This window comes from Heterodontus francisci, chromosome 17 (genome assembly GCF_036365525.1).
Source record: "Heterodontus francisci isolate sHetFra1 chromosome 17, sHetFra1.hap1, whole genome shotgun sequence".
NCBI classification, from domain to species: domain Eukaryota; kingdom Metazoa; phylum Chordata; class Chondrichthyes; order Heterodontiformes; family Heterodontidae; genus Heterodontus; species Heterodontus francisci.
This window is the reverse complement of record NC_090387.1, coordinates 72,162,304-72,184,339: the sequence shown is the minus strand read 5'-3', so window position 1 is coordinate 72,184,339 and position 22,036 is coordinate 72,162,304. Positions and strand designations below refer to the sequence as shown.

At 43.6% G+C, this 22,036-nt stretch overlaps 1 protein-coding gene across 3 annotated transcripts in view; it reads right to left on the bottom strand.

Moving 5' to 3' along the window:
* cbfb (core-binding factor subunit beta) overlaps window positions 1-22,036 on the bottom strand; it is a 148,708-nt gene that overhangs the window by 42,183 nt on the left and 84,489 nt on the right. For all 3 annotated transcript variants that reach the window (XM_068049656.1, XM_068049655.1, XM_068049654.1), the window contains exon 4: window positions 7,261-7,377. In XM_068049656.1, coding sequence (XP_067905757.1) covers window positions 7,261-7,377 — 117 coding nt within the window. The remainder of the gene's footprint in view (window positions 1-7,260; window positions 7,378-22,036) is intronic.

Sequence of the window (22,036 nt, the reverse complement as noted above, 5' to 3'; positions counted from 1 at the left end):
AAGGGTTGTTTGGCGTGAAGATGGGACTTCATCAATGGGGAGGGAGAAACCATGTATCAAGCAAGAATTAAAAATGGTTGAAGTGACGTGCCCAAAGATTATGCAAGTATTGCAGAAAGGCTCACCGCCAATGATTCAATGCAACTTCTCAAATAAATGTGTCATAAACCAAGCAACAGACAAGCCTTTTGGATTGATGCAACACATTAAAATGTAGCGTGCATCACTCTGTGTTCAATATGCTACAAGTTTAGGATTTAAGGGCACTCTCTCATTCTTTTTCATACAATGATACACTCGAATAGGATGCCATCTCCCCTCCATTGTTCAATTTTTTCCAGGGTACAGTTCCATGTACAGCAGACACTTTCTCATACCACCCCACTCCCCCACAAGTACCAATTATTCATATGAGCCTGGACAGCGAATTCTTCCAGTGCAAGAGGCTAACCCGATCATTTTCCTACCCAATGTCTGCATAAACTTCAGCACTCTTGTCCAGCTGAGCTAACTAACTCAGCAGAGACTGGGGCCAGAATGGGGCAATCCCGCTTCCACCTCCACCCACCTGGGGATCTGACCCATATTTTGCAGATTGCTGGGCTTCAATTGCTCAGAGGTGAGACTTCCACCTGCTTGAGGAAGGCAGTCCCGCCTAATAGAGCTGCCGGCCACAGGAAGCAATGGCCACTGCTGGTACTACAACCCAGCACGAAGAAAAGATGGCGGGGAGCCTCGAACAAAGGTACGTTTTGGTTGAAACAAAAACAAAGTGCTGGAAATACTCAGCAGGTCTGGCGGCATCTGTGGAGAGAGAATCAAAGTTAACATTTCAGGTCTGTGACCTTTCATCAGAACTGGCAAAAGGTTAGAAAAGAATGAGGTTTTAAGCAAGTGAAGGGGAAGGGGTGGGGGAAGAGAACCAAAGGGGAAGGTGTTTGATCGGGCAGGAGCGTTTAAATAACAAATCTGTCCTAGGACAAAAAGGCAAAGCGTGTATTAATGCTTGTGGTGAAAGACAAAGCATTATTCCACAGAGACTGTTAATAGCGGAATAATGAGCAGCTCTGACTACATGAAAAGCAGGCACATGGTTAAAAAATAAATTATTTAAAAGGCCAGTCATGCTCTGAAGTTACTGAACTGAAAGTTCAGTCCTCAAGGCTGTACAGTGCCTATTCAAAGGATCAGGTGCAGCTCCTTGAGCTTGCATTGATCTTCACTGGAACACTGCAGCTGGCCAAATACAGAAATCTTGGCATGAGAGAGGGGGGGGGGGGGGGGGGGGTGCTGAGATGCCAAGCAACCGGAAGCTCGGGGTCATGCTTTCGGACTGAGCAGAGGTGTTCAGCAAAGCCAATCTGTGTTTGGTCTCCCCAATGTAGAGGAGACTGCATTGTGAGCAGCGAATCCTTTTCCTTTTTGGCCTCCTTGTCTCGACAGACAATGGGTAAGCGTCTAGAGGTAGTCAGAGGCTTGCGGAGCAGTGCCTGGGTGGCTATAAAGGCCAATTCTAGAGTGACAGACACTTCCACAGGCGCTGCAGGCAAAGTTGGTTGTCGGGGCTGTTACACAGTTGGCTCTCTCCTTACAGAACTGTCTCTTTTCCTGCCAACTGCTGAGTCTTCGCCGCTCTTCAGACCTGCCTTTATAGCTGTCCGCCAGTTCTGGCAATTACTGACAACTGGCTCCCACGACTTGTGGACAATGTCACAAGACTTCATAATAAAAGCAAAATACTGCAGATGCCGGAAATCTGAAATAAAAACAAGAAATGCTGGAACCACTCAGCAGGTCTGGCAGCATCTGTGGAAAGAGAAGCAGAGTTAACGTTTCAGGTCAGTGACCCATCTTCGGAACTAGCAAATATTAGAAATGTCAAAGGTTATAAGCAAGTGAGGCGGGAGTGGGGCAAGAGATAACAAAGGAGGTGGTGTAGATTGGATAAGGCCACATAGCTGACCTAAAGGTCATGGAGCAAAGGCAAGCAATATGTTAATGGTGTGTTGAAAGACAAAGCATTAGTACAGATAGGATGTTAATGGATTGAACAGCAGCAAGTACAAACATGAAAAAAAAAAGTGGGTAAGCAAACTGAACAAGCTATGAAATGAAACAAAAAAAAAAATTGTAAAAAAAGGGAAAAATAACTAAAAATAAAAGTAAAATGGGGTCCAGTTATGCTCTGAAATTATTGAACTCAATGTTCAGTCCGGCAGGCTGTAGTGTGCCTAATCGGTAGATGAGATGCTGTTCCTCGAGCTTGCGTCGATGCTCACGAGAACACTGCAGCAAGCCCAGGATAAAGATGTGAGCATGAGAGCAGGGGGGAGTTCTCGGGGCCCTGCTTGCGGACTGAGCGGAACACCTCTATCCTGGGCTTGCTGCAGTGTTCCAGTGAACATCAACGCAAGCTCGAGGAACAGCATCTCATTTACCGATTAGGCACATTACAGCCTGCCGGACTGAACATTGAGTTCAATCATTTCAGAGCATGACGGGGCCCCCCATTTTACTTGCATTTTTAGTTATTTTTTTCTTTTTTTACATTTTTTACAATTTTTTTTTGTTTAATTCATTTCGTCTTAGTTTGTTCAGTTTGCTTACCCACTTTTTTTTTTCATGTTTGTGCTTGCTGCTGTTCAATCTTCAGTCCGTTAACACCCTATCTGTACTAATGCTTTGTCTTTCAACACACCATTAATATATTGCTCGCCTTTGCTCCATGACCTTCTGGTCAGCTATTCTGTGGCCTTATCCAATCTACACCTTCTCCTTTGTTATCTCTTGCCCCACCCCCACCTCACTTGCTTATAACCTTTGACATTTTTAATATTTGCTAGTTCCGAAGATTGGTCACTGACCCGAAACGTTAACTCTGCTTCTCTTTCCACAGATGCTGCCAGATTTGCTGAGTGGTTCCAGCATTTCTTGTTTTTATTTCACAAGACTTCATGTCGCATTTGCAAACGTCTTTGAAGCGGAGACATGGACGGTTGGTGGGTCTAATACCACCGACGAGCTCGCTGTGCATACGTCCTTGGGGATCCTGCCATCTTCCATGCGGCTCACATGGCCAAGCCATCTCAAGCGCCGCTGGCTCAGTATGGCGTACATGCTGGGAATGTTGGCTGCCTCGAGGACTTCTGCTTTGGAGATACGGTCCTGCCACCTGATCCCAAAGATTCTCCCAAGACAGCGAAGATGGAATGTGTTGAGACATCACTCTTGGCTGACATACGTTGTCCAGGCCTTGCTGCCATAGAGCAAGGTATTGAGGACACAGGCTTGAAACACTCAGGACTTTTGCGTTCAGTGTCAGTGCACCATTTTGCCACACCCTCTTGGCCCGTCTGGACATAGCAGCAGACGCCTTTCCCATGCACTTGTTGATTTCTGCGTCGAGACAGGTTGCTGGTGATGGTTGAGCCTGGGTAGGTGAATTCTTGAACGACTTCTATAGTGTGGTCACCAATATTGATGGGTGGAGCATTTCTGTTGTCCTGTCCCATGATATTCGTTTTCTTGAAACTGATGGTTAGGCCAAATTTGTTTCAGGCAGCCGCAAGCCTGTCGATGAGTCTCTGCAGACACTCTTCCGTGTGGGATGTTAATGCAGCATAGTCAGTAAAGAGGAGTTCCCTGATGAGGACTTTCCGTACTTTGGTCTTCGCTTTAAGACAGGCAAGGTTGAACAACCGGTCATCTGATCTTGTGGAGGAAAATTCCTTCTTCTTCAGACTTAAATGCGTGAGAAAGCAGGAGTGACAAGATCGCAAACAGTGTGGGTGCGAGAACACAGCCCTGTTCCACACCACTCAGGATGGAAAAGGAGTCTGGTGAGGCACCGTTATGATGAAGCAGCTAATACAGTATACTAAATTGAAAGTAGTACAAGTAAATCGCTGCTTCACCTGAAAGGAGTGTTTGGGGCCTTGGATAGTGAGTAGAGAGGAGGTAAAAAGGCAGGTTATACACCTCCTGCGATTACATGGGAAGATGCCGTGGGAAGGGGACGAGGTGTGGGGGTAATGGAGGAGTGGACCAGGGTGTCGCCGAGGGAACGATCCGTTTGGTGGTGGCATCATACTGGAGGTGGCGGAAATGACAGCGGATGATCCTTTGGATCTGGAGGCTGGTGGGGTGGAAAGTGACAAGGGGAACCCTGTCGTATTTCTGTGAGGGAGGGGAAGGGGTGAAGGCAGAAGTGTGGGAAATGGGCCAGACATGGTTAGAGTCAACCACAGTGGGGGGGGGGGGGGGGGAGAGAAAGAGAAAGAGATCATCGGTTGAGGAAAAAGGAAGACATATTAGAAGCGCTGTTGTGGAAGGTTGCATCAGAGCAGATGCGACAGAGACGGGGAAAAAAAAAATGGGAGAATTGAACAGAGTCCTTACAGGAGGCAGGGTGTGAAGAACTGTAGTCGAGGTAGCTGTGGGCTTATAATGAATATCAGTGGACAGCCTATCCCCAGAGATGGAGACAGGCAAGTCGAGGAAGAGACGGGAAGTGTCGGAGATGGACCATGTAAAAGGTGAGGAAAAGTGGAAATTGGAAGCAAAGTTGATAAAGTTTTCCAGTTTGGGCCAGGAGCAGGAAACGGCACTGATGCAGTCATCAAGGTACCGGAAAAACAGTTGAGGGAGGGGGCCCGAGTAAGACTGGAACAAGGAATGTTCGACGTACACCACAAAAGGATAGGCATAACTAGGACCCATGTGGGTAGCCATAGCAGCACCTTTTACTTGAAGGAAGTGAGTGGAGTTGAAGGAGAAGTTGTTCAATGTGAGAACAAGTTTAACCAGGCAGAGGAGGGTGGTGGTGGATGGGGACTGGTTGGGCCTCTGTTCAAGGAAGAAGCGAACAGCCCTCAAACCGTCCTGGTGGGGGATGGAGGTGGTAGAGAGATTGGATGTCTGCAGTGAAGAGGTGGTGGTTAAGGCCAGGAAACTGGAAATTGTTAAAATTGTAAGTTTGATTACTCCTGGCGAGACAATCAGTCAGGCCTCGGCGAGGCAAGGTTGGTGGACGGGGGGGGGGGGCACATGTTGGGGGTGGCTGGGGTAGCAGGGGCGGCCCTCTATCGGGCACAGGGTGCTCGGTCATGAGGGCCACCCAGGGATGCTCGAGAGCCGCCTGCTTTTGTCAGGCGGCCTCTCTCGGGTCTAGGACGCCTGCTTGCCACAAGTAAAATCTGCGCGGAGGTGGGCTAAGGCCCTTAAGTGGTCACTTGAGGGCCTTGATTGGCCTAGGGCGTTTTTTGCCGCTGCCGCCCTGCAAAAAGTGGCAGCGGAGGTGGGAACAGGTCAGGAAAGGCTCCCGGAGCCTCCAGCTCCATTTTACGCCACCTCCTGCCATCATCCTGGTCTTTAGGGTGGCATAAAATTCAGCCCTGGAAATCGAAATTGGAACTTTGATCTGTATAGCTCACATACTCACCTGATAAACTTAACTTTTTCTAAAACAAAGTGACTCCCTACAATGCAGCAGCCAGACGTCATCACAGCGCTCCAAGCTGCGCATATGTGCAAACGGTCTACTGCTCTCTGAGATGCTGCGCACGTGCAGCCTACGTCTTGCCAGGACTAACAGGCGCACGCACGGGAAAATGTCATTGCGCGGCTGAATGAGGCACTTTGAGGCTGGAGCTTGATCCTCCCACTCTCTCTCCACCTTCAGCTCCAGACTTCGACACTTTTTCTCCCTCCCCCTCCTCCCCACTGGCTGCTTCTTCCCCCTCAGCCGCTCACTCCAAACTTCACCACTGCTTCCCCCCCCACCCCCCCACCTCTGACCACTCAGTCCTCACATCATCCCCCCTCCAGCCGCTAGCTCCAGGCCGTGCCGTTTCCTTCCTCTTGGGCACTTGCATGGCCTCATTATCCAGCCTTGCTTCTTTGGGCGGCGCGCGAACAATCGAATGTGGGAGCGACTGGCTGAGAGGAGGGCAGTGTCGCGGCCTGGAGCTAGCCACTGGGGGTGGTGATGGGGGAAAATGGGGAGCAAATGCCCAGAGAGCGGGGTGGCGGTGCGGGAAGCGATGAGCAGGGAACAATCAGTCGAGAGGAGGGGAAGTAGTGGGGGGGAAAAAAGAGAGAAGAGCAGTGGCGAGGTCTGGAGCGAGCAGCTTGGGGGGGGGGGGGGGTGGCGACAGAGGTGGACGGCGAGGCTGTAGCAAGTGCTTAAGGGAAGGAAGCAGGGAGCCTGATAGAGGGAATTTTTGGGTTGAAGTGGTTTTTGAGAGAAATTGAACAGTGCCATCCTTAATCCTGGCAGCTGCCTGAACGTCGCAGGCAGTGATATTTCAGTGGAAGAGGTTGCATTTGCGCATGTGCTAGTACTGCGTCACCTAGTGGTTTCATTATCAGCAAACACAGCCTTTCTAAAAACAAAGTGATTCCCAACAACGCTGGCCGCCACTGATGTCATCAGGCTGCGCCGCGGTGCGCACACGCGCAGACGGTCTCCTGCTCTCTGCACATGCGCTGCTTTCCGACTTGCCAGGACTGGTTAGCGCATGCGCCGATGACGTGCGGGGACCGGCTGGTAAGTCTTTTGCCATTGCAAATTTATGCCGCATGCGCAGAAACGCACCCCCCACCCCCCCCTGCCGTCTCCGGCCACTCCGCTCCCCTCCGTCACTGGGCCATTCGCTCGCCCACTCGCCGGCCACTCCGCTACCCCCAGGCCCGCTCCGCTCCTCCCCACCCCCGTTCCCCGGCCCGCTCGTTCGCTCTCTCACGCCGCCATTGTGTGCTGATATGTGTTTGTTAGGTTGCCTCCGTGTGATTATTTGAGCAGCGCCATCTTTAGTCCTGGCAGCTGCCTAAAGTCGCAGTCTGTGACGTTTTAGTGGCACACGCTGCATTTGCACATGTGCCACAGCAGCGCCCCCTAGCAGTAGCGTTGTCAGCAAATGCAGCCTTTCAAGTCACTGCTATAGGCACCTGGAAATATGTTCTGACGTCATACAGCCAATGGCAAGCTGTTGACCACATTTCTGCCATTTTGGAATTACAAACAGTGCCTAAAAGTGTCAGTGATAGCTTCATGAAACTATTATGTTGCGAAGCTGAAGAGAAACTCACTGTGCAAGGACTTGGAAGCAAAATCTTAGTCCTACTATTCTATAGCATACTGCACTAGCTGGTCAATAGTCAAAATTATATGCATACATTTTGCAGACGGGAGCTGCTGTTGGAACATGATACAATTGCAAAATTAAGTGAAGCAACATTCTACCCAATTTTCTTGCTTACTTGTGCACGATCTTCATCAAACTCCAGACAGCCCATGCCATCAAGTCGCTGGAGATCAATCCAGCCCTTCCAGATCACGCAGACTCCATTAAGAATCATGGGAGCTTTCAGATACACCTATGCGATGAACAAGATATTGAATTAAAAGTTAAGGACTGATAGTTGCCAGGCTTCAAGTAGTATCGCACTAACTACGAAAGAAGTTGCAGCTTAAGCCGCACCAAGCAATTTTATTTTCATGAGAAATTGAAAGTGTCAATTACTGAAATAAAATGTTGCAACAGTTTTTTTTTGAGATAATCACAATACATGCCCAAGGATTGCTCTAATGGTTAACGTATCTGCATAGTCTGGGGGAAGCATTTCCATGTCTTATGCACATTATACAAGGGTCAAATTATGAGTACATTACTCCTTCCACAAAGACTAGTACATCACTGGATTGACTGAAATAATCTGTTTACATATCCAGGATGTGTATTTTGAGGTTGTGATGAGCTTTTTCCAAACATTGTAAAATATATCTGCTCCACCCTAAAACTGAAAAATGGGGAGGCAGTCGAATACTTGGTTTTTACTGTTTTATATTTTTGATTGTTTACCACCTGAAGTATGAGAAACAACATTTTAAACGAAATCAATCCCTCAAATTTTTGGATTAGGTACTATCACCCCTATTTCACAAAGGCAAATACAGATGGGGAAGGATATTTTGTTGATCTAATTCATCCAACTAGATGAATGAACCTAGACTCCCACCATCACAGCTTCTAACTACTGCTGGAATGAATCCAAAGATTTTGCTTCCACTACACGATCCAAAAGGTCATTCCAGGTAGTAACAGATTCAAGAAAAGCTTCTGGACGCAAGTCCTGAACTTACCTTTTACTAGTTAGTAAACATGTCATTTTGATCGACAGTTCACTAGTTTGTTACAATCCTCATTTACTACATTTCCAAGTTTTGTGTCATCTGTAAACTTTGAAATTATGTCCTGTATACCCAAGGCCCTATTAACCTATATCAAAAAGAGCAATGGTCATAATACTGACTCTTAGGGAACACCACTGTATTCCTCCCTCTCGTCTGAAAAACCACCGTTCTCCACTACTTTCTGCTGCTTAGCAGATTTTATATCCATGTTGCCACTGTCCCTTTAATCCCAGGGGCTTTAATTTTGCTAACAATTCCATTAGCGAAAGTCCACATAAATCTCGACCACCTTCTATTAATTCAAAAGAACTCAATCAAATTAGCCAAAGATTTGGATTTAACAAATCTGTTCTTCTATTTATTAGCCCATACTTTTCCAAATGGCAGTTAATTTTGCCCCAGATTATTGGCTCAAAGTTTCTCCATCATTGACATGAGGCTGACTGGCATGTAGTTATCAGGTTTATTCCCCTCGTTTTTAAACAGGGGTGCAAAATTTGTAATCCTCCAGTCTTCTGGCACCATCACTCTCATATCCAAGAAGGATTGGAAGATTATGGCCAGAGCCGCTGCAATTTCCACCCTTACTTTTCTCAGTAACTTAGAATCATAGAATGGTTACAGCACAGGAGGCCATTCGGCCACTGTCACCATGCCAACTCCCTGCAAGTGCAGCTCAGCTAGCTTAGGAGGCACCCAGCTTGACTGGGTGACTTTTCTACTTTTGAGGACTGCCAGCCTTTTAAATACATCTATTTTTTATCCTATCCAATATGGATATAGCCTACTCCTTTATTGCAACATTAACAGCATCTCCTGCTCTAGTGAAGTCAGATGCAATGTATTCACAAATATTCATTTAGTACCTCAGCCACGTCCTCCACCTCCACAAGAACACCTTTTTGGTCCCAAGTCAGCCCCACCCTTCCACCGGGTTTATAAAAGATTTCTGGTTCACTTTTATGATGGCCGCTAACCTGTTCTCATACTCTTGATCCCTTATTCTTTCTTTAGATATCCTGTGTACTATGTTCCGCTTGGTTCTCACCTGTATTATGAACCTTACCATTATCATAAGCCTCCTTTTCCTGTCTCTTTTAACCTTCATATATCTTTAGTCATCCAGGGAGCTCCAGCCTTGAATGCCCTTCCTTTCCCCATAATGGGAATCTGTATTCTGTACCCAAACCATTCCTTCTATGAAAGCCGTAGTAGAATTACTGTTTTGCCTACAATTTTTGATTCCAATATAACTGGGTTAGATCCCTTTAAGTCTCGCTTAAGTTATCCCTCAAGTATTTTTATGCTTGATTATATCTTGTCCTTTTCCAGAACTATTCTAAACTTGATATGATCACTGTTCCCTAAATGCTGTTCCACTGAAACATGCTCTACCTGTTCCATCTGCCCCACTTGATTTCACGTAACTATATCCAGCCCTGCTTCTTTCCTCACTGGAAATACACTGATCAAGAAAGTTCTCTTGAACATGTTTCAAGAATTCTTCTCCTTTGTTGCCCTTTACACTATTATCCCAGTCCATATTAGGATAACTGAAGGCCATCATCACAATTCTAGTTCTTGCTTTTTTCCTGTAATTTGCCTGCAAACTTGTTCTTTGATCACTTTTCCACTCTTTGGTAGCTTACAGTATACGCCCAGTAGAATAGTTCTATTGATACTTCATTCTAATTAAATAGATTTTGCTTTTGACCCCTCAACTACACATCCCTCTCCTGTGCTGTAATAGTTTGTCACCTCCTCCTCCTTTTCTCTTCCCAACCTTTCCTGAACACCTGTGGTCAGGAATATCGAATTATAATCCTCCCCTTCTTTGAGCCATGTCTCTTCTGTTACTGCCACCATTTCATCATCCCACGTGGTGACTCATGGCTGCAGCTCACTAACCTGACTTCATACTACATGAATGTACGCATATGCACTCCAAACCCACGATCAAATTTAACAGAGAATTGAGAAATTGTGTTATTTTGGAATGAAGAATGCAGTGACAATATGAACTAAATGGTACAATTTTAGGAGTGCAGGAAGAGACACACCTGGGATGTATGCACGCAAAGCTTTATAGGACAAGTTGAGAAGGCCGTTTAAAAAAAACTTCTGGGATCCTTGACCTTATTAATAGGGAAGAGAGTGTACAAAAGCAAGAAAGTTATGCTAAGTAGTCTCAGCTAGAGTACTGTGCCCAATTCTGGGCACCACATTTTAGGAAGGATGTGAAGGCATTGGAGCATGCAGAAAAGATGAGTGATTCCAGTGATTAGGGACTTCAGTTAGGTGGATAGATAAGAGTTGGGACTGTTCTCTTTACAGCAGAGGTGGCTAAAAAATTTGATGAGAGTTGTTCAAAATTATAAATGATTGAGTGTAAGTAAGGAGAAACTGCTTCCACCAACCGAAGGGTCAGTAACCAAAGAACAGAAATTTTAGGTGCCTGGGAGAATCAGACAAGGAAACAATTTTTTTTTTTTTTTTTTTTTTAAAACAGGGACTTGTTACCATCCTCATGTATGCCCATGTTACCTCTAGACTGGATTGTTCCAATGCACTCCTGACTAGTCTCAAAATCTATCCTCCTTGAGCTTGGGCTCATCCAAAACTCGCTACCCGCATCCTAACTCACACCAAGTCTAGTTTATCCATCTCCCGTGCTTGCTGATCTGCACTGGCTCTTAGTCAAGCAATGCTTTTATTTTAAAATTCGCATCCTTGTTTCCAAATTGCTTCATGGCCTCCCCCCATCTCTATAATGTCTGCTTCAGCCCTACAATTTCTCCAAGTTTCTGTGCTCTGCCAATTCTGGCCGATTGAGCATTCCTGATTTTAATCACTCAACCACTGACAGCTGTGCCTTCAGCTACCTAGGCCCTAGCCTCTGGTATTTCCTCCCTCTCTCTCTCCGCCTCCTATTCCTCCTTTTGAGATGCTCCTTAAAGTGCACCTCTTTGACCAAGCTTTTGGTCATCTGGCCCAACATCCCCTTATACGGCTTGGTGCCAAATTTTGTTCCATAATGCTCCTGTAAAGCTTGGGGAGTTTCTTTATGTTAAGGGCACTATATAAATGCAAGTAGTTGTTCCAATCTGCAATGTAGTAACTAAAACAGTGGCTGAAGCAGATTCAATACTAACATTCAGAACAGAATTGGTTAAATAGTTGAAAGGGGAGGGAAAAAAAAAAAACTTACAAGGCGACAGAGCAGGAGCAGGGGAGTGGGACTAATTGGATCACTCTACCAGTGAGCAGGCACAAACCGAATGGCCTCTTTCATTGCTGTTGTTTCTGATTCTACCTGTAGCTTTCATAGAAATAAAATCGGGAGCATTATTTCTTTCTGTTCCACTTAGTAACTTCATTTTCAAGACGGAAGAGTCTAAGTTTGTCAAACCCATCATAAATCAATCCTCTGGCACGCAAAATTAGTCTCATTGCCCTTCAATGCACATCTAGGGCTTGAATTCCCTTGTGCCTCAGCAACCAGAGCTAAATGCAGTACTCAAAGTGCAACCTGACCAGAGTACTACACAACTTCAGTACAATACCATCAAACTTGTATTCTATTTATTTGGCTACAGTCAATTATTTGTTTTTTTTTTATTGCTGCTCTGCAATGGCATAGTATATGTTGCATTCATCACTAGAATCTACAAGCTCATCACCAGAAGCCGAGATACTGCACACTGTATTGCTCAATTCACAATTTCTTAATTCAAATTATATGATACAATTTTTAAGCAGTAAATTCCAACTTGACTTATTTACATTTAATTCAAATTAATTTAATTTATTGGATAATTCAAATGCTTTAGTTGAAAAAAAATCCCCATATTTCTATTAGATATCAGTAAGATTGACAGAATTGCCCTTAAGAATCATTTTCTCAGTGTAGCTGTACTGACCAATTATTTTATGAAACATGGGATGTTAATCATTGCTCCTCATTTAACTTGCCTAAACAGCAAGCTACGGTCACCAGCGTGAACACCAGAGCACTTATATGAACTCTTCTAATAAAAAAAAAGTTTAATAAAATGCAGTTATCAGCAATCTAATGCTTACCAAGGGAAATCAGGTTTGACAAATTATTAGAGTTCTTTGAGGATGTAAAGAGCAGGGTGGATAAAGGGGAAACCTCTATGTAGTATATTTGGAGTTCCAAAAAGCTGCCACATAAAAGATTACTGCACAAGATAAGAGCTCATGGTTTCGGGGGGTAATATTAGTTAGCCATTCCTCTACCCATGCTAATAGAAAACAGTCACGATAAATGGGTCATTTTCTGGTTAGCAAACAGTAAATAGTGGGGTACCACAGGGATCAGTGCTGGGGTCTCAACTATTTACAATCTATACTAATGACTTGGATGAGAGGACAGAGCTTATTGTAGCCAAATTTACTACTGATACAAAGATAGATGGGAAAGCAAGTTGTGAGCTAAAACAGAGTCTGCAAAAGGATAGAGATAGGCCAAGTAAGTGGGCAAAAATTTGGCAGGTGGAGTATCATGTGGGAAAATGAGGTTATCCACTTTGGTAGGAGATAGAAAAGTAAAATATTATTTAATGAAGAGAGACTACAGAATACTGCAGTAGAGGGATCTGGGTATCCTTTACATGAAACACAAATTAGCATACAGGTACAGCAAGTAATTAAGGCAGCAAATGGAATGTTGGCCTGTATTGCAAGGGGGATGGAGTATAAAAGTAGGGAAGTCTTGCTACAACTACACAGGGTTTGGCGAGACCACACCTAGAGTACTGCGGACAGTTTTGGTCTCCTTACTTAAGGAACGATATAATTATAATGGAGGTAGTTCATCGAGGATTCAATGGTTGATTCCTGGAATAAAGCAGTTGTCTTATGAGGAAAGGTTGAGCAAGTTGGGTCTATACGCACTGGAGTTTATAAGAATGAGAGGTAATCTTTTTGAAACGTACAAGATTCTGAGGGGACTTGACAGGGTAGTTGCTGAGTGGATGTTTCCACTTGTGGCAGAATTAGAACCAGGGGCACCATTTCAGAATAAGGAGTCTCCCTTTTCAGACAAAGATGAGGAGGAATTTCTTCTCTCTGGGGTCGTGAATCTTCGGAATTCTCTACCCCAGTGAGCTGTGGAGACTGAGTCATTGAATATGTTCAACAGCAAGATAGATTTTTGAACTATAGGGGAGTTAAGGTTATGAGGAACAGGCAGAAAAGTAAAGTTGAGGCCAAGAACAGATCAGCCATGATCCTATAGAATGGAGGAGCAGGCCCGAGGGGCCACATGGCCTACCCCTGCCCCTATTTCTTCTGCAAAATCTGAATGACTAGAAAAGTGCTGACTATGGCTCAATAACACATCAGTTCATAAAGTTTCTTTATAACGATATGGCATGAACTAGCTACAAGCCAGTGCAGGTCAAAATTCTACCTTTCTGGAGATTTATTTTTGTTAATCATTCTCGGGGCCAACTAAGCAGGAAGGAAAACTTGAGCCAATGACAGCTTCAAGAACACCGACTGGGTAGGTTTATAGAATGGGCTAGCTGACATTAGACGATTTCTACATTCCCAATGTAAACTCAGTATTCTTCACTGCTCCATTAACTTCATATTTCTAAACAAATTATCTTATGTGGAATGGTGCACGATTATATAGTTTACACTAATTAGCATAAATCAAGATCATGCACTAAAGAAACCAAGATTAATAAAACAGATGCTTCTCAACCAGGGCAGTGATTTTGCGGGGGGCATTGGTTAAGATGATTAGCCACTCCTGACTATTTAGCAGCAAGCTCTACTGGACATGTACATGATGAGAACAGATTGGGCTCAGCTGTGACACTGAATAGCCTGCTGGTACTGACACACTGTAGTCAAGTGAGTACTTAGTAAAATTTAATTATATTCAACACCGACCTCCTGAAAGATGAATTCCAAAATTAGCAGAAAACCCAGAACTGAAAGATACTTGAGAGAGATGTCTTCGTATGTTGCATATTATATGCTCAATGCATTATGCTCATGTATATATCTCCTCTTGCCTTACATGATAAACAGCCTTCTAATTGTTTGCCCAGAACAAACAACTAACATCAATCAGCCTCTACCCTTCGAATAGGATGAGATGCCTTATACCACTCTGGGTAGTGTTTATGCATATATGGAATAGAGACCTGAAGCAGCTGCTTGTTGCTGGTGATCAAAGAATGGAGACCAAATCTTGGACATATTGCTGATTCAGTCTCTGAATACACAACCTTTCAGGTGAAATAGTCGTCCCAACACTTAAGTCCAGGTATACTGGCCAAGGAAAATAGGCAGGGGTAAAAAAAAGATTCTTTCCATCATCATTTCACTAGATGTATTACCACCAAGCTGTAACTTGTTCAAAGCTCAAATGTGGGGCAAGGGCCAGTACTAACCTAAGTTTCAATTACAGATTTAATTTGCATTTCTTTGACACTTTTTATTGCTGTTAATTATCCTATTTCTGTATGTAATAGATACAGATCTAACAAACTTCAAGAGAAGAGGGGGACTGGGAGAATATTTGAAAAAAAAAAGGGGCGGCACAGTGGTTAGCACTGCAGTCTCACAGCTCCAGCGACCCGGGTTCAGTTCTGGGTACCGCCTGTGCGGAGTTTGCAAGTTCTCCCTGTGACCGCGTGGGTTTCTGCCGGGTGCTCTGGTTTCCTCCCACAGCCAAAGACTTGCAGGTTGATAGGTAAATTGCCCCTAGTGTAGGTAGGTGGTAGGAGAATGGTGGGGATGTAGTAGGGAATATGGGATTAATGTAGGATTAGTATAAATGGGTGGTTGTTGGTCAGCACAGACTTGGTGGGCTGAAGGGCCTGTTTCAGTGATGTATCTCTAAATAATTTTTTTTTTTAAGTTTTCATTTATTTATTGATTTGGTTAGGCTTCCCCTTGCTTACTTATTCTTTTTAATTTAGTCCCTCCATAATATCTAATATAGTTAAGTGTTAAGGTAGAGAAAATTGAGAACACAGCCTTTGACCCTCAGTTAATTTACTTGGTGCCGCCTTCCACTCACACCAAATTCCTGTTTAAAAAAAAAGTGAAAATACTTGCATTTATCGGGTACATTTCACCACGTAAGCCATCCCATAATGTTTTACAGCCAATAAAGTACTTTTGAAGTGCAGTCACCGTTGCAATGTTGGAACGCAACAGCCCATTTTTGCATAGTAAGCTCCCACAAACAAAAAAAAACAGCTCATCTGGTCATTGCTAAGATTTAATTTGATAGATAAATATTGGCTAAGACACCAGGAATAGCTCCACTCTTCAAAATAGTGCCATGGGATCTTTTACTTTCACTTGACTGGGCAAAGATTAACGTCTCATCCAAAAGATGGCAACTCCGACAGTGCAGTACTTCTACTTCCTGCATGCCTCAGGTTGGAGACTAGTTCCTCTAATGTCACCCCTCGCCAGTACCTCACTCAAGCTATATTCAACACCTGTCAGACTAAATAGTGAGTATTACAGATCACTGTCAAGCCCAATTCCACTGGTACCACTCAGTGCCAATCTTTTCAGAAAGTTATGGGTTTAAGTCCCACTCTAGAGATTTTAATAAAGTAAACTAATCTAGGCTGACCCTTCAGTACTGAGAATGCTTTGTACTGCCAGTGGTGTTATGAGATGATATATTAAATTGAGTCACATGCCAATATTAGAAGAGCAGAGAGATGCCCTGGTGTACATTTAGCTCTCAGCTGACACCACTAGAAACATCTGGTCATCTACCTCTGTGCTATTTGTGGGATCTTGCTGTTTGGAAATGGACTGCCATGTTTACCTACATTACAACAGTAATTACACTTCTAATAGTAGTTCACTGGCACAGCCCTAGAATGCGAAAGGTGCAATATACATTCTCATTCTTTTTTGACTCACCAATACAGCCACATGTGCAACAAAATTCAGACCATGAGAAGGAGGAAAAGGAACCCAGGATAATTCTCTCCTCCCTAATCCAGGAACACTGCAGACAATTGCTGTACCGTGTCACCATCCTGATTTATGTTTATGTTTAGTGATACAGCACTGAAACAGGCCCTTCGGCCCACCGAGTCTGTGCCGACCATCAACCACCCATTTATACTAATCCTACACTAATCCCATATTCCTACCACATCCCCACCTGTCCCTATATTTCCCTACTACCTACCTATACTAGGGGCAATTTATAATGGCCAATTTACCTACCAACCTGCAAGTCTTTTGGCTTGTGGGAGGAAACCAGAGCACCCGGAGGAAACCCACGCAGACACAGGGAGAACTTGCAAACTCCACACAGGCAGTACCCAGAATTGAACCCGGGTCGCTGGAGCTGTGAGGCTGCAGTGCTAACCACTGCGCCACCCCACTGATTTCACACTATAAGAACCTGCTAGTTTGCATGGCTGTTTCATACTGGGCAGTGCAAAGGAGCCACTGGGAGAGCTCTGCAATGATTCAAGACACTCATGGATGATGTTTTAGAGTTGGGGATTGGGTTTGATAACTGGTTGTGCGGATTCAAGGAATAGTTAAACAGCCCCCCTCCCCCCATACTCCCTGAATTTAGAATAATTTTATGCTAAACAATTTTTGCAATTGTCCAAACTATCAGAAATCATAGCAAGGGCAACTCGTGAAAAGAGAACTGGTAGATTAATCACTTCACCAAGTTATCTTCTTGTTCTTAACTGTCTACATTATATTCTGCCCATGAATGGTTATCTGAATACTTGTTTCATTTTGCTGACAAGTTGGGAAATGTTGCTGCTAAAAGCAAGTTCACACTATTCAGTACCTTCTGGAATGCAACTTGTTCAAATCTAAACACAAGACAGTGCCAACAGAAAGGACCACACATCAGGACTTCACTTCCCCAACACATGCCATTTCTGTTTGCTTTCTCCAAGTTATGCACTGCACAGCAAGCAGCACAAGTTGCAATTAGTATTAAAATTATTAGACCACAAAGGAGAATGCAATATGAAACAAAGAAAAACAAACAATCAAATTAAATCTTTGATGGGACAGGTCATAGTTCCAATTGAGCCTTCTACAAATGCTACACATACTTGTGCCAAGCATTGTAGGCTCTGATTTTAATCTGCGAAATTAAAGAGGCAGGCAGAATTTGTTCTTGGAAAACAGCCAGAGTTTGAGGACTTCTTGTCTGTCATGCTTCAGAGCAACTTTAGGCTTACATTAAATCTGCGCCAGTCTGGCAATAACCAAACGACACAATAAAAACACAAGAGCTCAGTCAAAAGGCACTCCGACTTCCATGTGCAATACTGAGCAAATTAGACATTTCTCAATATAAAATCAGTTTTCTACAATGTGAGCAAAACCTTTTACTGGACACACTAACATAATGTGATTGGTTATTCCAGATATTTATAATTGCATTCTTGAGCTACACAATTAACACCGACCTCCCAAAGGAAGGTCTATAATCAGAAAGTAATTAGTATATGGAACAGCTTTTTCTGGATATCAAGGGATGTAACAAAATTATAGCCATCTGAATACTGTATGCAGATGTCCAAGAAAATGGTACTCATTTGCAGTGAGTTACTCCAAGTTTCGCACTCATTTTTCCTTTCTCTTTTCAAAATCTTAGACTCAATTAGTTGGAGGGAACTTTGAGCAAGGGTTTCATTTCTGAACAGAAAATTTGCGCAAAGGCTTCAGTCAAACATTATGTTACAGAAACCCTCCTTCGAGACATGGACGACACTATTTTACTGGATGCAAGCCAAGACCTACAGGAAGTCAGCTGACCTGTACTTTGGTCCTCACGAGTTCCTGTACTTTGTGGCTGCCTTCTCTGCCTGCAGAGCTGTCTTGTTGCCAGTAAATTTTCTATATAATGCCTACACACAAAAATCAGAACACTGCTTTGATTATCCAGTCCATTTATCCGAACCCATCTTACCAACGTCACACCTCCTTCACCACATCAGACCAATTTTCTTCATCTTAAAAGAACCATGTCTAACTGGAATGAGGGGAAACATCAGTCTATGCAACAGAAAACGTTAAACCACACACTTCCTCCAGAACTACCAGTCTCATTCCACCACCCCACAAAGAGAAGCTACCACAGTTCTGACTCCCCCTTGAATTTCTCATTATTCCCATAAATGAGTCAGGATTTACAGGATACACTATTACAGAAAGGACGGCCCTGATATTTACAGTGGACGGAGGGAAGATCGTAGTGTTCGGGAAACCCAGAGGTCTTGCCAAATTTAAATAGCAGCACTCATTTCATTTTTTTTTCTCAGTTTCCCAACTAGCAGCCAGCCAGACTGAGGGGCTAGCTGGTTGCCATGTGGGACAAAATCGCAGGGAGGGAAGCAAGTTAGCTTTGGAGGTGAGGAGCAGTCCTGCACTTCCTGGCCCACAATCAGTGGTGAAAAGCACTTAATTTCTGGAATGGGCCATTCTTGCCTCCCTTCAGCTTTTGGATTTCCCAAATCCTGGGAAACCCAGCAGCTCACAGCAGTTAAATTTAAACTGTGGTGAAATTTGAGGTACACAGCCTTATTAAAATATTTAAATTATACACCCTCCTCTGGAGAGGTTAGTTGCTCACCAGTTAAAACTGAAAGTGGGGACATTGAGGGTGGATTTCCAATTTCAAAGAATTATACCCCTCCTCGATCTGGATGCTAAAATTTCTCCCTCCGCCTCCTCCAAAAAAAAAAACTCTGAAAGCATTCCATGATCATTTTAAAAGGTCAATTTGTTAGGTACATGAGAGAATGCAAGCTTTTTATTGGTGGCAACTTAAACAAAAAAGGCCTCAGACCATAAAATGCAGTGAATCAATCTCTTACGATGAATATCCAGCCACTGTACCATTACATAACAGAATTGCAAAAGAGCTTAAATAAAGTGAAGAAATGGTAATAGTGTCATACTAAGCCCCCACCTGCCAAGAATGAGGCACATTAATTTTGTCATGAACACTGATTTTAAACTGGAGGGGAGGACTTGAACAGATTGGCTGTGGCTGGAAAAGACATTTGCACATTAACAGACAGTGATTGGAAGAACAAAGCAGCCATTATTCCCTGACATTCAACACATAATGGACTTTTGATCACCAGACGTTGAAGGTCGGGGGGGGGGGGGGGGGAATGCAGCAGAACTCGCATTCCAGGTTGACTGCTAAGATCGGCGAATACACAAATGGACATGATCAAACCAGCTAGTCACATGACTAACCTGGTGGGCAACTTGAGTTTTTTTGAATTTGTGCAAACAGTTTGGGCAGAAAGCAGAATGTTCCTGGACTGAAGATCTCTCCTGACTGGCTCGCCACAGCCTCTCCTGTCTGCCTGCTCCCATCTCTTTCTCACAAGCCTCTGAATCCACTGAAGACACATGAACCCCAAGAGAGAAGTCTCCTACAGCGAACAAGGATTAAGAATAATACTGGGCCCTAACGAACAGCAAGATCTACCTACAATCAAGGATGCTACAGTGAGCTCGAAGAACCGTAACAAAAATTCTTCAGATATTGCCTCAAACATTTCCAGTTTATTTTTCTTCTGCTCTTTTCGGTCTCTATTTGCATTTGTGTATCGCATATGCATGCTAGTGTGGGGTGCGGCATGTATCCGGAGGCGTTAACTGAATTAGAGTTTAAGTTCAAGTTTAATAAATTTCAACTTTTCTTCTTTAAACTCAAGAAAGCCTGTTTGTGCTGGTTTCTTTGCCTTATAATTGGAAAGTGGTGAACAAGGATTCACCAAGGGGGAGCTAAAAACTGTTTAAAATAAAGCCCTGCTACGGTACGACCAGGTGAAGGCTGAAAGGGAACCTTCGACCTCTTTCTCACCTGGTCGTAACAATAGTAATATTTATATTAGAAAAGACTTGCATGTGTATAGTACCTTTCATGGCATCAAGACATCCCAAAGCACTACAGCCAATGAAGTTTTTTTTTGGAAAGTTTCAGTTGTAATATAGTAAACATTAGGAACCGTTATCAACAGTGCACTTGCTTCTGTATATGTACTTAATGTAGCAATACAAGCAGACACGGGCTGTTCCCTAGCATTTCAAGATCTCATGAAATGTTCAGTTTCACAATATAGGATCTTGCTCCCTCAGCTATTTTCACAAGATCTGGCTACATGCTGTTTTATGATCCACAGCAACTGGTCAGCGTAGGATTCCTGTATGACCACATCCTAACTCTTTCCCCTCCGCCTACTGCTCTGAAGCTTGCTCTTGTTCCATGCTAAGTGTGTTTCCAGTTTTGGTGGGAAGGTAGCAGTAGTAATCATGCCCTCCCACAGCTTCTGTAATTGGAGATCATGAATCAGTGCAGTCACAGCAACGTCCAGCAAATCCACACCAACAGGAAATGGACGAGACCACAGACAACCAGCCGAACCTCCAAGTCATACAACCCCAAAAGAGCCTTTCAGAGAGCTGCATTCCTATATACAGACAGAGCTCTGACTCATCGTTCTTGCTCAGTCACATGAATCTGACCATTCATCCAACAGACCACAGCTATCTCCACTGCATTCTACACTGTTCCCACCTGCTCCTGAATCATCTGAGTTGTCAGAAAGCACTTAGGATTAGCAACTTATACCCACTGTTAGTAAGTAGGAGGAAAGTAAGCTTTAATATCATGGACACTTTGAGATTGCTTTAAATTATCTGAAGATGACACTGATTCACTCTAGGGCTAATACAGGAACTCTTCTAACTCTTAAGACAGTAACAAAAAGATTAGTTAACAAAATTCAACTGTCAATTCTCATCCAAATACAGGTGAAACCTGTAAATTAGGGATACCCTGGGGACTCACATCAGGTACCCTTATTTTCAAAATAGTCACGGTTACTACAGTAAGCCAAATTTATTCACCCTGACCCAGGATCATAACCAATTTTGGAGCAGTCAGTGGAAAGTGATCCAGTTCATTTTCTGTTTGTTGGGTTTCCTAGTTGCCATCCTAGAGTTCTTTTCCATTAAGGAAGGGGTATTCTTATCCTGGGAACTGCTACATTGGTAGCCTGCACAGGGCAAGATGGTTGCTTTAGGGCAGGAGTCATTAGCAGACCCCAACCAAATTCAAAGGGGTTGGGGTGGGGGGGAAAGAGAACAGCTAATTCATGGTCTCCATACCCTTGTCCAGAACCCCTCCTCTCTGTGCTGTAGCTGGTCATTTGTTCTTCCAAGATCCTACTCACACCAAGAGTTTACGACTATACAGTGATTACAACTCCTAACACTTAGTACTGGTTTATTTTGCAATTTAACCATTCTATAATATATTTGGTTTATTTAACAATTACTGTGGGGTTTAAAGGATTGCTGACTTGTTTACTTGTTAATGGCACATATGTCCTGGCTTCACTTCTGCAAAGATGACATGGTTGAAATCCTAATAATTAACCTTTTCCTTAAAAGTGGACATCAGCCAATGAAAACAAAGTAAAGTTGTAGCTTCTACTTGACAACAAGTATCAAATAATCTCTTCCGCAGTTTTTTTTCCACATTATTTTAACTTGGATAGGGACTCTTCCTTAGGTATTTTGGGAGAGGATATATACTGTAGCCACAGCAGTCTTTTTTCTTCTCCACATGACAGAAATCAGGGTTACACTTCCACAGCATGGAGACAAACTTGGAAATATATTGTTCTTCAGTAACTCAACAAGCACAACTTTTGGCCCCTTTTCTCCCCCACTCATTCTAAAATCAAGTTCGGAGAAATGCCATGTGATCATTGTTTAACACTCAAATTTTTTTTGAACTGTGCAAAGTATTTTAAA